General features: G+C 41.3%; 1 protein-coding gene across 5 annotated transcripts in view; it reads left to right on the forward strand.

Annotated features, from left to right (window-relative positions):
* Positions 1–17,850, forward strand: part of LOC142979732 (uncharacterized) — a 95,163-nt gene extending 77,313 nt beyond the window's left edge. For 2 of the 5 annotated variants that reach the window (XM_076124838.1, XM_076124839.1), the window contains exons 4-12: positions 3,216–3,339; positions 10,325–10,412; positions 10,751–11,477; positions 11,631–11,837; positions 12,070–12,183; positions 12,376–12,701; positions 12,965–13,151; positions 13,272–13,755; positions 14,346–17,850. In XM_076124838.1, the coding sequence (XP_075980953.1) occupies positions 3,216–3,339; positions 10,325–10,412; positions 10,751–11,477; positions 11,631–11,837; positions 12,070–12,183; positions 12,376–12,701; positions 12,965–13,151; positions 13,272–13,755; positions 14,346–14,407 (2,319 nt within the window). In that variant the 3' untranslated portion in view covers positions 14,408–17,850. Of the gene's footprint in view, positions 1–3,215; positions 3,340–10,324; positions 10,413–10,750; positions 11,478–11,630; positions 11,838–12,069; positions 12,184–12,375; positions 12,702–12,964; positions 13,152–13,271; positions 13,756–14,258 lie in introns of all 5 variants that reach the window. The other 3 variants (XM_076124842.1, XM_076124840.1, XM_076124841.1) reach the window with 3 other exon arrangements.
* Positions 17,851–18,101: the final 251 nt, after the last annotated feature.

Genomic DNA, 18,101 nt, shown 5'->3' on the forward strand with positions numbered 1-18,101 from the left:
GTCAACTAGCGGGAGAGCATTGAGCCAGCGCTCATAACTTCGGTCGGCGCGACCCCTTGCGAGTTGCGCACAATGCTTCCCTCTCAACAGGCTCAACTTGTAACGTTCACGCCGTCACCCATAAAGGATTTAATGGCGATCCGGCGTGTCGAAATATTAATATGTTTGTGGCGTTATCGTTCTATGCGAGCATTGTCTGTGGCATGTTTAAGCGGCGCGCGCTGCGGTCGACTGCCGGCTCCCGGTGGGCGTAAGACTATCGCACATTTGTCATTCGACTAACAATAAAGCGTTTAATTTTATTTATAGGCGTCGCGTGGGTATGATTTAATCGATTATCTGTTATCTCGATTGAGATACTCTGACGTATGACTTCATCTGTGAAGATCGCATTCGATTGGCACGAATCTGCTACTTCGGCGTATAATTGTATTTATTACAATATAATCATTTTTAATCAGGATTTTTATAATCATGTTTCTCGTTAGATTTATATTGCGTCATAAACAAAGACATTGTTCGAATACAAACGTCTATCGAATTGGTTTGGTAGCGTATTGATATAATCCACTTCGTCATTGTTAGAAACTGAGACGTGAAAAGATTATTGCCCCGCTATAATATCAGTCGATTCACATAAAATTTTGTTATTTTTCCAAAAGTGCTCTTCGGAACGACATCTCTCGGATTCAACGGCAGAGTGCTTTAGTTCGCAATTTGTGATGCCATTAACCGTGTGCGTGAGCGAGACAGGCGATACTGTCGCACCGCTCTCATATCGGGCGCTGAATGTAAATGGCTTCATTTGATTATGTTCTACGCCGTAAACGCTCTTTGAATTTATGCAATCCCGGCGACTCGGTACCGCGGTCGAGACGACAAACGTAACGATTTTCCGGGTAGATCGGTGAGAAAAATTATAATATCCGCCAGCGAACACACTTGAATTTAGATGGAAATTTTCAATTTGCTTTATTGCGTCTGTGAAAGGAGATGACACAATTTAAAAAACCTTTAGTGTAACCTCAGATTTATTTATAAGGTATTGTAGCCATTTGTCTACAGTGTTACGATTTATAACAACTAACAAGATACATAAATGTTTTATTGTTATGTTGTCTCGACCTTTTACTGCGCAAATTGTGGAACAATATCAATAACCATTATGATAACATTATTGGTATTACTTTAAAAATGACTTTAACATTATTTTATGATTGAACTGTAATTCAAGAACAATTTTTTTCTCTAAAGGGATGCTGTAGACTGAAATTTTAGATTTTTGATATAATATGTAGATCCTAGCCCTACTAAGTATAATTTAATTACATTTATATCGGAAAGTATTAATCCGCATCGTAAAATAAAATATTTATCAACTATTTCAACCTTAAGTTTTCTTACAACGTCGGTTAAGTATTCACAGTTTATTAGACTCCGACCTACCGAGAATTAACTTTGAAATATAAACAGTGCATTTAACGGATTACCCTGTATTAGTATAATATTATTAGAAACTTATGTACGATCGTACAAAATCTAATTTGGAGCGTGTAAATAGTAGTTTGTGTATCTTTCAAAGTTATGACGCTGCGATGTTATCGGATCTACGTAATTACTGCCTCCGTGGCGCAGTGGGTTAGGTCGCCAATACCATTGCGTCGGGAGGTCGTGGGTTCGATTCCCACACGGAGCAATTTTATTTGTGCGATCTACAAGTAATTTTTTCGGGTCTGATCGTGCTTTGTGTCCGTTGTTTGTATGTTTGTAAAAGTCCCCGCGACATGAGCATTCTTAATGCGGGAGTAGTCGTTAAAAAACCTGCTAGCTTGATTGCACGAACCTCCACAAGTTAATAACAAAAAACATGAAACTTTTCAAATACATATACTCGACGTTTCAATTACAGTCTGAATAAATTTACAGTATCTGCCAAACTGTCGCTATTAATCATTATTTAATAATAGCACGGTGTGAAATATCCGCTCTATCCCGTCAAGTCCGAACATCTGGCTACCCTAGCTGCTTTCAACAACAATATCGTTATAAAATAAATCGATTTCTAACAAAACATTTCAAAACAGAAGGTTTATATTTATTTCATAAGTAAAAAATCGGATTGAAGCATTAGATATACCTTTTTATAGCAGGGCTATATTTGGCTGCCGAAATAAGTGTGGGGGAAACTAAAACGGAGTGTCTTCTGAGAAACGAAATTAATCAGGAGACAAATTAACTGGGGAGTGGAAAAAAGACCTAAACGATGGTTTAGGCGATGGATATCGTAATTAACGATGCCTTAATTTATGAACGAATTGTAGACTAGTACTTTTTTCGTAGTCAATGATCAACACGATTCCGATAATGAATCCAAACAAAGCTCAAAATAACATCACACTACATAAACAAGTTTCTAAAATTTAAATGTATTAATAAAATTCAACGGATACAATTTCATCTAATAAATTAATCTACATGGCTTCGCCCTTATTACCGCGCCGCGCCGCCCGACAAAGTAATTTATACCGCTTTCATATTTTACACGAAATTAAATTCAATTTTATCAATCAATTAATTGGACTGCTGTTTAATATTATTGGGAAAACAAATCACGGCAGCCGGAACAAAATGTTATCGGCACTGTTAATTACTGAATCATACGTTTGAATATGGTTATAACGCATACAAAGCTTCCCATAATTGCCTTTGTATTTCATAACCATTCGGACTGCTGGCAAATAGCATTGGCATTTTGCAAAGAGCTTCATATTTCTCCTATTATCATATTAAATTAAAACACGCTCGGCCAACAACTGCATAATTAAACCGATTTGTTTTAAGTACTTTTAACAGTCGTAGCGTTTGATTCACAACGTGGAAAGTTATGTGCAGCCAATAAATTACCGTTTTTAACAGTTTATCATGTTTGTGGTTGCATATTATTTATCACTGTCATCGTAATTCGTTTTAATTAATGTTTCAATTTTATGCGTTGTGAGTTCTTCGGGTTGAATAGTTTCACTACTTTGCTAATACAACTGTAAACACATTTTAGGTACACTTATTCTTCGTTGTGAACTTGTTGAAAACATGCAATTAATCATAGTACACTTGCGACGTTTAACCCAGTTAACAAAATATGCTAATGTGCCACATTTTAGATTAAGGAGATAGTTACTAGGAAAGCAGTAATTTATGAAGGTGTTTATTTTCAGGAAACTGCAGAAGTGTGCGTGGGGACGTCGGTTGGCACGATCACGGAGCCCGACTGCCTCGGCCCGTGCGAGCCTGGTACTTCGGTCACGCTGGAGGGCATCGTGTGGCACGAGACGGAAGGTGGTGAGTTGTTACTAGCGCACGAACGCCACGCACCGTAGCGCTCGCTCACATCTGCACGCTTATGCACGCCTAGTATACGATCATGCTTTGCGATACATCATTCATTATACCAATCAATTCATAATGATAAAACTGAATTAATTTAAAATATACCCGTAATGTCGTCCAGTATTTTCTTATTGTATAATAAAACAATATTTAACAGGCAGTTTAATTCAGACTATGTGACATGTGAAGTTTAAAACCAGACGCACAGGTTATTTTGTTGAGACTACGATCTTTTTGAAAACATAGTAGGTAGAAAATATATAATTATTTTACTACCTGCCTATTATATCGCGTTGGGTAGGTATAACTATTTAAAATAAAAAACCTACTAATTAAACACACTAAGCGGAATTTATTAACTCTTTCCTTTCTCAAAGGCCTTATCTACTAATTAGAGTATTAACTTCTATTTTAACAATTTCATTTTTTACTGAGGTTTAGCGCGTAATCTGCTTTGTTATCTACCTATCAAATATTTTTTTTGAATGAGGTTAGTTAGTTCTTTTAAGTTAAGGGATAAAGACCTTTTGATAATGCATTAATTTTTAAATACCTGTGGATAATATTTTTATTTTGCCAAGTTTCCGAGAACGGAATGACGAAAAGGTTATCAAAACTAAACTGAAATACTCAGAAAATGGGTACTGGCAATAAATTATGTTTAAAATTGAGAACAGAAATAAATATTTATAGCATCCCGTTCCAAATATCCAGTTTGACATAAAGTTGTTCGATTTTCAATTTTAATTTTACTCTTATAGGCTTGAGACGGGCTTTAAATTATTTTATGCCAGTATGGATGGATGCTATCTTTTTACTTTATCCATGGTATATTAATTTGAAAAATAAAATACGCTTCATGAATGCACACTTAACTAAAGAATATTAAGTTTCTCATATAATCGAGAAGACGACTTACAGAAGCAATATAATAATTTATTTACAACACCTGGCCTCGCTCGGTGATTATTACTGAACGTCAATGTTTTTTTGTCGTTCGTCATTCGTATTTCATGACGGCTATAACCGTCTCATCCTTTAGTACATTTTTTATTTATTTATAAGTTACAGCCCCGAGTGGCTATTAATATTAAAATATTCACGAGGCACATAAAGCAGAGGAGTCAATGGGTCTCCACATAATTACGGAGCGCTTATTAGCCGTAGATACCATCGCGGAATATTTAATACCCCTCCGCACTGATACGATTGCTTTTACACCTTATAAGCTCTTCTCGTAATAAAATGCCCCTCAAGTCGTTAGGGTAAGTAAATAAATTCCAAAATGGACCGTAATCTTATTTACATAAATTATTATTATGTTTGCGATGAAATCAATTTCCATTGCGAGTATTTTATTTCTTACTTTATTTACGTTGTCCGGACTTTTTAATTTAAACTCCGCGCAATCCGATTGCTCCCTCCGAGTAACATCAAATATTGAAATCGCAGGAATCTTATGGGAGCTTGTTTAATTTGTTTGTGCGATTTATTTTATTTTCGATCTCATAATGGGAGGGGCCGTTTAATGCTTATCCCTTATCCACGAGATGCGGTCGTCCATCATTAAGTTGAAAATAAAACAGTATAATGTAATACGAGAGCACACGTCCCGGACGCCATTAGAGGGCCAAGCCGCGCGAAACACAATGCCGCTCCCCCGTAGCCGCTCGTAATTATTATAAAACACGATAATAAATCACCATCTGCTCGCTTCTGTTGCCACTTTCCAAATTTATCCGATGGACGCGCAGCACCGTGGGGAGGCCGTGCGGCCCGCGGGGGAGGCAATTCACGCCCTTCCTCTTCAAGCTTATTTATTTTCGGCTAATGGCGCCGAGGAGCTTACGGAAATTAAATACTGTTTACTGTGCCGCGTCTCCAACCGCGTTATAATTTTATTACGACCTCACGTGTACATGGAGTTTTATTAGGCATCGCCGTTAACTTATACGAAAGGCACGTACTTGGAATGAATCCCGCAGCAGTCTGAAAAGTCCCGCCATAAAACGCATGGCATGCAGTGGTCGGGTGTCGTTCAAAAAATGTCCTCAGCGACAGGTTTACGAGGTTTACTCGTACCGGCCGTGCGGCATGTACGTGCTAACAATTAAACGGAGGCTACGCGCTACACATACCGCGCTGCATTCCACTACACTCATTAGTGGACGTGTTTTATTTAATATTTATGTTGCGTTTCCGAGTTTCGTTTATGTCTCATTTATGAAACCTTATCAAGTATTTTGTATCCACCGTCCACCTGACACATTCGTTACGTATCGTGCTCGAGTATTCTTTATTTTCTTTGTCCCAGAAACTTGTTAATCGAATTGGAAACGTGCGTCCTGTGACTACGTTTTAGGAGGGCCAACTAGGCCTCCGACATTGAATGGATGTAAATGAAATCGCCGGAACTTTGTTTGTCTCGGGTGTGGGAAACAATGGACAAGTCTGATTAGCACCATTCTCGGGCCGGTGACGTGCCCCTGCCGACGCCCACTCGCCTATTTTGTGTTATTAACTCAATCGATTTAGTCAACAAAAGAATGTTGAAGGTGAAAAAATAAAACAAACAAGTTTGGGTTTTTCGTCCTTTGCGTATGTCCGTACAAGGCACGCGAAATCGACACAAATACCGAACCATAAGAAATGAAAACGAACTTTTTTCCTTTTTCATGCACGAAGTATTGTGGCTTATACAAATATTGATGTAGGTAGAGATTCGAGCTCGGAAGTAGCCGTGGGGTGTCGGGAACAAAGCGGGGGTAAAGTGGGGGCGAGGGCACGACAACTATTAGGCCGTTGATTACTGCGGCCGCCGTAATTAGCACCACCTAAATGAACCTATTTCACTCTGCTGCTTTTCTGGTAAAACGATCGGCGACTTAATCAAATACAAAGCTCGCTAATCTGCCGGTTTAGATTAAAATTTTGATTTATAACAAACATTTGCATAATGTTTTGAAGCAGAATGTTTTCATTTATTTTATCGAAATGTTTTGTACTGATCGGTAAGTTGGAAACACAATGTGGACCGATATTATACTCCTTTAAAAAAATGTATTATTGGAGTAAAACAAACGTGGGTTTTGTTTTACATACAGAGATCGCGGGGACACATTGCAATTGTATAATCTATTCACGTTAAACCTGTATTTGGTTAAAAGTTTGATAAACAACGATCGTTCATCAGTGGATGGAGTTGTTATACAAACAAATATGACGTGATTATAAATGAGCAAGCTGTTTTGTTTAACTGGCGCGTTCCCCCTATCGTTAGGCATGGGTTATGGGTCGGCACCGTCGGCAGTAGGCACCTGAACGGCACGCGGTTAGCCCATTAGTGACATATGAACAAATCGAAGCGATTACACGCCCAAACACAGGCGGCCGATCTCTAATTTAACTTTTCCGTGACCGGCCGGTCGTATTAACAATTTACAAGGGGATCACCCCTAAATAATAAAAGTGCCGAGCGCCCAACCATTTCCTTTGGAAGTTAGCCGAGTGCACCATCTGCCAGTGCATACTTTAAACAACCTGGGAATCGTTTTATTAGATTTGTTTCCTTTTTGTTTTACGTGTGTCGTTTCATCTGCATAATGTAACCAATGATGTGAACTACACGTACAATAGAAAGCGAACTAGATCGGTACAAACAAACAAACAACAGTTGCAAGGAGCTGCTCGTTCAATATAAAGTAATCATCGCCCCCATTGTCTCATTTGTCACAGAGCACGATAGCTCCTAACATGTTATGCTAATCGCTTATATTGAAATGCTTTATGTGTTCATTGTTTCGTGGAACAATAAATAATAAGCTAGAGTTATTGAGGACAGCCTGTACACACATTTCACGGCTCACTTATCAATCTTTTTATGGGTATAACATTTATTTTTCCACGGAGCATGGTTATATATTTTTTGCTCGACGTCAATTTATTTGATCGCGCGTTGTAAGTTATTGAAAAAGGATAATATTTTAATGTAACTGTTTTATAGAAATGTACAATAAATTCTTGTACAATTCATGACACAAAATGTCTTTATACTTTAATCCCGAGACCACAATGAGATTAAGTAAAGCTGAATTAAATTAAGCTAAGCTTAACTTAAAACATGTTTCGGGGAAATTAAGTAGCGAAACTTAATTAAGTAAATATCATTATTAACATTAATTAAGTTTGTACATTAGCTAATGGTGATAATGACATTTTGCTCTTTACTAATTAAAATAATTGTCTGAGGTAAACATCAAGGTTAACTGGAAACAGTTAATGTTAGTGTGATATACACATATTATACTTATGATGTTAATAAATTGACTGGTGAGCTGTACATGTGGTAGATTAGTTTATAGCTGTGATGTCTTGTATTGTATATGTACGTATAGTCGAGTAGTTGTGTATGTTTATCATGTGTCTCTGTAATGTGTAAACTTCTTCAGTGTACCTACATCATAAATTCCGGAGGGGCGCGCGGCCGAGCCATAAAAATGTATTAATATGCTGCAAACAATGTTAGTGCTGGGCGAGATCATAAGTTAGGAGACGCGCACTCGCGGATACTACTAACAAACTGTTGTTGGCACCCGACGTTACATATATTAACTACAGCGCTGTAATGCTAACATGTTCTACTAAACTTAACTCGACACAATGTACTCGGCAATGTACGCGGCGGTCGGTACACACTACGTACAACTAAATCTCATTACAATACATCGCCAGGCTTCGCTGTTTTTAAAAAAGATACACTTATTTACAATTCAACGAGACCGCTACATAAAATCGAGTCAACGCAAAAGCTCGCCAGGGATTAAAAAGGGATTGTCCGAGGCCCTCATTTTTATCTCAATTTGTTACTCTTGTTTACGAAAAACATTTTGAGGACAAAGACGAGGTTAAATCGCTTTGAATTACAATAAGGTTCGAGACGCTCTAGGTGACATAATGAATTCACGACGAGTACTGCCGTTAATACAATAAAAATAGCGATGGCGAACGCTGCTGGGCGAAAAAGTGTCGCGGATAGAGGGGTGAAATTGATTAATTAAATTTGCATAAGTTAGCACGGCAGCGCGATAACGGGCGCGGCGCAGCGCGAGCCGAGGCGTTGGTAAATATGCGGCCGGAGTCACGTCCTCGCCGGCTCGCGGCTCCTGCATCCCCAATATGCAAATGAGTGCTCCCGCGTGACAAATTGGATCCGACCCACCCGCCGCCGACGATTACTTCACTGCACCAATTCCGTTAAAGCCCTATCTTCTTACACAGTTTTAAACTAATCCCATTACACGATCGACGGAACACCAGGGGCCGAAACAAGTTCCGAGGTCGAAAATACTGATTTTACTGACCAAAAATTCAAAAATACTGACCAAATACAGACCATTTCTAAACCGTTTCTCAGGTGAATGGTGTGAAATAACAAAAAATACAGTCGAATTGAGAAGTCAAAATCCTTTTTTTAAGACTGTTAAAAAGCTTATTTTCGGTTATTGGTCTCCACCATCCCCGTTGTCAACCAGCATCGCCTTTTTAATGTGTTAAAAAGCTTTGTTAATAAAGTTTTCAATCAGGTCTTAAGAATTTTCAATCAGGTCTTACGAGTTTTCAATCAGCTCTTACGAATTTTCAATCAGGTCTTAAGAATTTTCAATCAGGTCTTACGAATTTTCAATCAGGTCTTCAGAATTTTCAATCAGGTCTTACGAATTTTCAATCAGGTCTTAAGAATTTTCAATCAGGTCTTACGAATTTTCAATCAGGTCTTACGAAATTTCAATCAGGTCTTACGAGTTTTCAGTCAGCTCTTACGAGTTTTCAATCAGGTCTTAAGAATTTTCAATCAGGTCTTACGAATTTTCAATCAGGTCTTAAGAATTTTCAATCAGGTCTTACGAATTTTCAATCAGGTCTTAAGAATTTTCAATCGGGTCTTACGAATTTTCAATCAGGTCTTAAGAATTTTCAATCAGGTCTTAGGAATTTTCAATCAGGTCTTACGAAATTTCAATCAGGTCTTACGAAGTTTCGCAAAAGTGCGCAACGGCGCTAAAGAATTTTCACTTCAAAAATATTGATTTCAAAAAAATTGTAAATTTTAATTTGCTGTTCTATTGAAGTCATGTGATGCTTCAATACATGTATATGTTACTGGCCCGAACTGTGGTAAATCCTAAGATTATCCAGTATAACCTAAGATTTGCCAACTCTCAATGGTAAAAGTCCGAACAATTCTTTTATTTCGAACTTTTACCTCTATTCACTTGATGATGTCGAGATGTCGCCGGAGCCCCGCTTCGCGGGGTGCTTTTCTGCATTGCATTGCATTCCTGCTGGGTGGTTTAAAAAAAAATAACGACATAGGCTGAGGTGGGAGCTTCGCTTCGCTCGCTCCCACCTCAGCCTTCTAACCTAACTTACCCATGTCGCTTTGCCCAAAACTCCTTCTTTATAACTATGTTACGGTATATAATTATACCGTTACATAGTTATGAAGAAGGAGTTTTGTATATACTGTATATGTTACAGTTTTTAAACTCCGGCTTGTTCGGACTTTTACCATTGAGAGTTGGTAAATCTTAGGTTTTACCTTAAAATCTTAGGATTTACCACTGTTCGGGCTTTTATAGTAACATATTATATATATTACGTAGATCATCAACATAATAGCGAGCATCCAAAGCAGCCCTCTGATATGATTACTGGGCAAATCGAGAATGTAAGATTGGCCAACAGCAAAGGAAAACCAAAAAAAAACGTGTGTGAGTTTGGAAAAATACTGACAATACTGACCGATTTTCTAAAATACTGACTTTTACTGACCAGGTCCAAAAATACTGACTTTTACTGACTTTACTGACCTGTTTCGGCCCCTGGAACACGTATACAAGGGAAGCCATAAATTCATAGTTTCGTGCTATTGTTACAGGTGTACTAGTAGTGAACGTGACGTGGCGAGGGAAGACCTACGTAGGAACGTTACTGGACTGCACGCGACACGACTGGGCGCCGCCACGGTCAGTATTTATGCGACAGATCTAAATCTAATGTACGCGACCACCGAATACTAATGTGCACGCCAATGACGCGCTGCGAGCTTGCAAGAACTGGCCCCATCTGTTACAACGCGGTGTAATGGACGCTCAGTCACGTCTGTCTAAAATGAGTCAGACAAAAACGTGAACAGAAATTCCAGAGAACGAGAATATGTTTTCATAAATAATGATTCTATAGGTATTCATGCGTTCCTGCGAGCTTTATGATTCAAACCTAACTATCGACGCTCTTTCTTCTAGTTTATTTACTTATGTTATTGATAAAACTAATAACACATTGTTGTATATTCTTTTTTTAGGTTTTGCGACTCTCCGACTGAGGAGTTAGATGCACGGACTCCAAAAGGTCGAGGGGCGAAGCGTGGACGCAATGCCGCACCAACGGACATGACAAACTTTACGGAGACGCGCTCTTCGGTACACAGCAAGCTGCGAAATGGCGGAGCCAAAGGTCGCAGAGCGCTTCCATCCCCCACTCCCTTCACTCCTCCGAGACCAGACTCGAAAAGGAAACGCACGTCTGAGGCGGAGGAGCGGCCCCCGACGCCCAAGGCGAAGCGGCCGCCACCGACGCCGTCGTCGCCTCCTCCCGACCCAGTGCTCCTGGAGTGTCCGGAGCCTAATTGTTCTAAGAAGTACAAACATGCAAACGGACTCAAGTATCACAGATCGCACGCCCATGGGGCGCCCGACGATGATGACAAGGACGGCTCGAGTTCCGAGCAAGAGGAACCTGCGGCTGAGCCCGCGTCGCCCGCGCGGCCTCCCTCGGAGCCCGCCACGCCGGCCACGCCGGTCAAGTCTCCCACTCCGGCCAAATCGCCAGAGGCTAAGACCGACAAATCCCCAGAGAAGTCGCCGGAGAAACCCGAGACGGAGGCGGAGTCCCCGCAGACGCCTCGGTTCGCCGAGGACTTCAGCGCTAGTGCAGAGACGCCGGCGCCGGTGGAGCGACCGCAGACGCCGCCGCAGCCACCCGCCACGCCGCCTGATGCACTGCCAACTCTACAACCCACACAGTTCAAGGTAAATAGCATAACTACTACACTCTTAACTGTTCGTAAAATATTGCTTAACATGCTGAACAGCAACATAATGTGCGGTGATACAGTTTAAAAAACATTCACCACCCTCCTACCGAGGCCTTAAAGGTGATCAGTGTCATGGTTTGATTTGCAGGTGAAGCCTCGCTCGGCGCTGATGGCGGAGGAGCGCAAGTCCACGGAGTCGCCGGCGGAGGAGTCCCCCGGCAAGAGACGCGCGCGGCGCTCGCCGACACCTGGCGTGCGGTCGCCGGCGTACTCCGACATCTCGGACGACGCCGCGCCGCCCGACGCGCCGCCCGACACCGACCCCGCGCACAGACCCTTCCCCGTCTACCACCAGGTATGGTATCCAACATAATAAGTCTCCTTATAGTAGGTAGTTAAAATTTGGTAAACGTTTGGTGTCGACTAGGTTTGTCTTCTTCCACTAAAAGCTTTAAAGATTTCGTTAATTTTAACCTGACTTTCTTACCGAGCTACATGGATGTGTCAGTTTAGAAATGCATCACAAGGATAAAGATGGAAATGTAAAATATAAATGTTTATATTTATTTTATATGTTTACGTTACAGTACTATGGCCAGCCCTCATATATGCCGCCGTCACATCCTCCCACCGCCCCTCCGCCCTCGGCTGACAAAACCAAGGACGACCTCTCTAAAGGAGACCCTAAATCTGACCACAAAGTAAGTTACCTCCATGTCAATTAACTTATACGTTAAAGTCCATCTAAATAAATATGAACTGATAACTTAAAGGTTATTTAAAGTCATAACTTGTTAATTGATTTTGCTAACACCTTCTTATACAATTTTTCGACTATATAAACTGCTGAGATTGGTTGTGATATGTTATATTCAATGCTACTCTTTCTACAGGACGGCAAACCTGACAACGGTCCACAAAAAGTGTTACCGCAACACTTCTACCCGTACAACTATGTACCGAACTTTCCCTATAACGTGGAGGCTGGGGGTCCACCCCCCGGGGCCCCGCTGGACGACAAGAGCAAAGACAATGACCGGTCCAAGACCACCCCCAGCCCGCTAGACAAGAGTAAACAACGGCCGCCTGACGGTAAAGAGAACCCAGCCCGCCCCAACGACAACCATCAGATACTCAAGGAGAGTATTGAAATGAAGGCGCAGATGGGACCCTACGCCTTCCAGAGACCACCACACGCGAGGGAAGAGGAACTCAGAAGGTGGGTAATATATCTTTTTGTTTTAACACTAGAAGCGCGGAGGACTATTTGGCAAGTTCGGTTTAGTAAAGCATTTAAGTTAAACATTTTAAATAAGATATGAAACACAAATAAGTTTCAAACTACAGACAAGGGTACTGGGTACTAAAATATTGAATTTTATAAATAAATTTTGATACGAACATAAATTGGGAGACACGTGATTCTAGTGTTAATAACATTTTAGTATTTTCCATGTGCATATTTTATGGTGAAACTTGAAGATATGACTACTTCGCTTCCAGATATTATATGAGTTTGGACCAGAGAAGAAAAGAGGGGGGCAACGAGTCGAAGCCCCCCGGGGTCGCGGCGGGGGCGAGTGCGGGGCAGGGGGGCCGGCCGCCGCCGCAGCCCGCACACAAGCAGCCCCCCAAAGACAAGGACGATAAGCCCAAAGAGGAAGTCAAGGTGGGTACTATCATCAGAGAGGAACACTGACGTGCTAGCCAATCGACTACCGCATGTTTTCGGCTCCTTATTGCGAGCGCTCGTTTTTTGACTTTTACCACGGTCCGTTCCGCGTCGCAGGTGAAGCAGGAGGGCCAGAAGCCGACGACGGAGACGCAGGGCCCGCCGCCGCCGCCCACGTCGCAGTACTACCTGCCGCCCTACATGCAGGCGCCGCACTACGGCGCGCTGCCCTTCGACCCCGTGTACCGCGCGCCGCTCAGCCCCATGCTGGTGGGCGGCTTCGGCGGCGGCTGGACCGTGCCGCGCTACCACGCGCCCGAGGACCTGTCGCGGCCGCCCGCCGGCAAGCTGGAGCTGCTGCCGGGCGGCGGCGTGCCCCCCGCGCCGCACGCCGCCTTCCCCTACGGCGCCGCGCCGCACAAGATCCACGAGCTGCAGGAGCACGCCAAGTCGCCCGGCGCCAAGCCGCGCCCCGACGCGCCCAAGGAGCCCGCGCCCGCCGGCCGCGAGCCGCGCTCGCCGCCGCCCATGCGCCACGTGCACACGCACCACCACACGCACGTGGGGCTGGGCTACCCGCTCTACCCGCCGCCCTACCCCGGTAACTAGACCCGAACCGCTACACTCCTACACTCTGCTTGTACGTACGTTCTACGTGACGCGACCGCGAACGCTTGACGGTTTGGTGTCGCTTTTGCGTGGAACGTACGACGTCTTAAATAACTAAAAATGAGCTTTTATAACACGCTATCGATTTCCATGTAAAATAATGTGTAGCGACGCGATACGAAGTCGATAGTGGCTCGTAATCGCCCTTTTGTCCCATACTTGCGCCGAGTGCGCCTCGTCGCTCTCGGCCCTGACCCCGCCTGCGTGTTATCGAACATACGCGCCCCGTTAATGTTTCTAGAATGAACGGGAAACCATAATAATAATGTGCAATTGGTGCTTGATTTTATGTAATATTTTCTTTCCATATTGCCACATGAAGCTGTAGTAAATGAAGATTAATATGCTTTTAACTGAACTGACCAAAACCGACACGGCGGCAGTGGTCCCGCGTGGAGCGACGAGCTCATAGTAATGTGTGTTGGTTGGTTGCAGGCGCGCGATAGCACACGGCGGAGGAGCGGGCGAGCCCCGCCCGACCCGTGTAGCTATCCGGTAGCCAGTAACGCGTTGTGTTTACAGCGGCGGCCGTGCTGGCCAGCACGCAGGCCGTGGTCAACTCCTTCCCCACGCCGCCCAAGTGAGAGCGGCGCTCGCCGCCCTGAGCCGAGCCCTGCCCCCGCCCCCGCCCCCGCCGCGCCTAGTGCCACTGTGCGGACTGTGTGGACTGTGCGGATTGTGCGGACTAAGTGCGGACTAGTGCGGACTAGTGGACGACGAACGTTATCTCCGATTCGAAACTTAATCTCTATGCCAGTAGCCATAATTTAAACACTGTGATCTCGCGTAACCCACGAAATGTGTATGTGATGTGCGCTTTGAATGTTATAGAATGTGTCCGGACCGATAGTTACCTTTTATAGTTGAAGAGTGTTGTGTCCCCGAGACTTTGTGGATGTTGTGGACTTGAGTGTGGCGCGAGCGGCGCGCGGACTTCTCCTTGTTTTATATGTTTACTAGTGGAAGCACAAACTAGTTCTGTACATATTAGTGTTATGTGTAAAGTACCGTACGATTGTTAGAGTTCCATAAGGGTTATGTAATATAAACATCGAATTTTCCGATTCTCCCTCTGGGCATTGTACTGATGTTTGAAGCCCCGTGTCTAAAATTTATATCATTGCGAATACAGCCTAGTAAGATCTTTATTTATGATAACTGCATTCCACAAAAATGAAAGCGAGCGTATCTAGATATAAAGTATAATATTAATGAAATATTTAAGTAAGTAAGTGTAAGTTTAAAGGCGTCAATGTGATCATTACAATATGAGTCGTAGCGTGCACAAATCGTACTCTGTCTCGATACTAGCGAAGAATGACTTATTATAATATAATGTAGAGAGCATCCTATAGATTCGTCGAGTGTTTCAACATCGCTGTGCGTGTATGTATGTCTGGCTTTTAATCATAAATATAAACATTCTCATAGTTGGATATTCTCAGATACAAGGGATTAGGGTTTCTGTACTGCACAATAGGTAAGAGTGGCATTCTACTACATTATTTTCTATGCATTTAAAGTATCGTTGACATCCATTAGAACGACGGACGAGTGTAAATCTATTGTTTCATACAAAAGTAGTCTTCCAATTGGTTAACTTGGGAAAATCTTACTTGTGTTGATGCGTCTATTTTGTATTTTATATTAACTGACGATATGATTGTTATTTAATTTGTAACTATGTGCGTGTTATCTATCAAGCGTCGACGACTGCGGCGTTGACGTAACGCGTGACGTCGTGACGTATGACGAGTGACGCGTGACGCGTGATGTGTGACGTCGTGACGCGTGACGTGGCCGCCGCTGTGGCGATTGCATTTCAACTTTGTAGAGAAACATTGTAACACATTTTAGAGAATTACATAAAATATTTGTAGTGATATGGTATTATTTTCATGACATTTTAATCAATGTACGCGCGTACCTGTTTCATTATAAATTAACAAAAAAAAATTAAACAATATTTTGTAGAAAATGCGGGGCCTAAATATCTATGTTTATTGATATAAGTGAATCAAGTCTGTATAGAGGAATTATTGGAGAACCAGTGACTTTAATATAAAATATGATTGCCTCAGAGCAGTACCTACTTAACTATTTGTAGTTACAAACTGAATACACAGATACGAGTATAGTAGCCTGTTTTACCAGTTAGATATAAGTATCGGATAGCCAAAATCTTATAGTTAATATGCTAGAAAATATACCATAATCTCGGAACTTCACCTGTTAGTCTAAATTACTTATTAAGTGGTAAAACAGGCTGTTAGCATCCATTGTTTATGATTTACCAATTTGATGTCGTTTATATTACCGTTTATTCAAAATATAGGTTACAGGTGTAACAATATACAAAATCATATTGTAAATCATAATCAATATCATATAATAGATCTAATAACTAAATAAAAACTGTTGTATACAACTTCTGTTATGAATATTTTCAAAGTAAAAACTGTTATTATTAAGTCACTGAAAAGTTTGATATATGGAGTGGCACGCACTTGACATTTTTATTGGCGATCGGATATTTAGCGAGTGTATCGCTGCTATATAATGTTGAATGACCGTTTTATTGTGATATATCAAAATATCAGCTACTTGATTGCCACGATTGGAACCTGCGTGTGTCCACCGAGCATCAAGTCTCTATTAAACCTCCAATCGCCAACATACAATGTATCGTGCGAGTTGAGAGCCACTGTGAGCGTCAAGTGTTTTTCACTTACCTGAAAAATTACATTAGATTGAATAGACAGCTAGAGGGTCTTTAATTTGTTTACTGCAAATAAAATTGCTAGAATTTATTAGTCTAAATATCTTTAACAGTTAATGGAAAAACCATTGGAGTTTACCAATATATCAAACTTTAAAGATATAAAAGAATATTGTCATTGAATGATGTAAGAATGTAGACGCTATGCATTTAACTGAACGAGAGCGTTTGTCAGTAAGGGCCTGCTTATAATATCATTTGAGAAAGCAATTTAAAAGCTATTATAACGTGATAATCATCTGTGATTAACGCTATACTCGAATATCAGTGACATCGAAGCGTTACTGCGTTTATAAGCCGTTTGTACAGGCTCTTACGAACTAGAGTCACCGCTCAAGTATTCAGTTAGGGCTTTGTAGTATCTACAAATATTTAGAATTTAAACCGAGATGCGAACGTTTCATAAATCGAGCTGACATGCGACGCATGTGTGGATGATTGTTTGCTTGAAACGTGCTACCATTGTGGAAGTTTTAAACATTGTCGAGACTGGTGCGAAATTTAATCCATAGATAAATCCGACTACATCAAATATTTACAAGAAATTTTGACATAGAAACGGATATATCTGTAAATTGAGTTTCGTAACTAGGCCGGTGATAGTCGAAGCGTATACGAGACGAAATCCATTATTATGGTACAATATTAGTAAATAATCAATAATGTGAATAGTATGTGCCTCTAAGTTCTGCTTTAATTAACAATAAATAACTCGGTGTTCATAAATTAAATAAAATAGAAATATTTGCTGAATCAGTAATTCATTGTGTTCGCGAACATACACAATGGATTATTTCAGTACAACTAACCTTAGTACTACAAGGTGTATACGCTTGGGCTAGCACATAGCATGCTCTGATTATAGTACATAGTACAGAGTACATAGAACTATAGGGCGCTCGTCGTGTTTAAAAGTTCCTGGTGGTAGCGCGGCGCAGAGACGCGTGTGGGTCGGGAGCGAGCGGAGCTGACATGATCTCATAGGCGAGCGCTCAGTGCACTGTCCACGAACGCATAGACTGATCGATCTTACGTTTATACCCCCGTTCGAACGCGGACGATTACGCTTTCATTCATTTTATACCAGTGGCGACTTGGTATGAAACATGATCATTGTATTTATAATGTATCAATATTATATATATGAAACATTTGTGTATTTTTTTGATGTAACTAAAGCAAAGTTTGATTTTACTTAGAAAAGAATTCGAGACGTTGAAAAAAGAAATAATAAAGATAAATTATTTCTTAAAATAATGTTTTATTTCATTTTATTGTATAAGAATATGCTAGTATTAGGTCGGGGAAAAAGTCTTTCCCATTATAGTATGAACTTGTAATAAAATATTTTCTCTACACAAAAAAAAACCCGATATTTGGGTACCTCGCGTGCTCACTGAAAGAAACCTAGTGAACCATGTATTCATGTGTGATTCTTGCAGCCAAAGAGACTTTATTACAAGTTCATGCATACTATAATGCGAAAAGGCTTTTTCCCC

Source organism: Anticarsia gemmatalis, chromosome 17 (genome assembly GCF_050436995.1).
Source record: "Anticarsia gemmatalis isolate Benzon Research Colony breed Stoneville strain chromosome 17, ilAntGemm2 primary, whole genome shotgun sequence".
In the NCBI taxonomy this organism is placed as follows: domain Eukaryota; kingdom Metazoa; phylum Arthropoda; class Insecta; order Lepidoptera; family Erebidae; genus Anticarsia; species Anticarsia gemmatalis.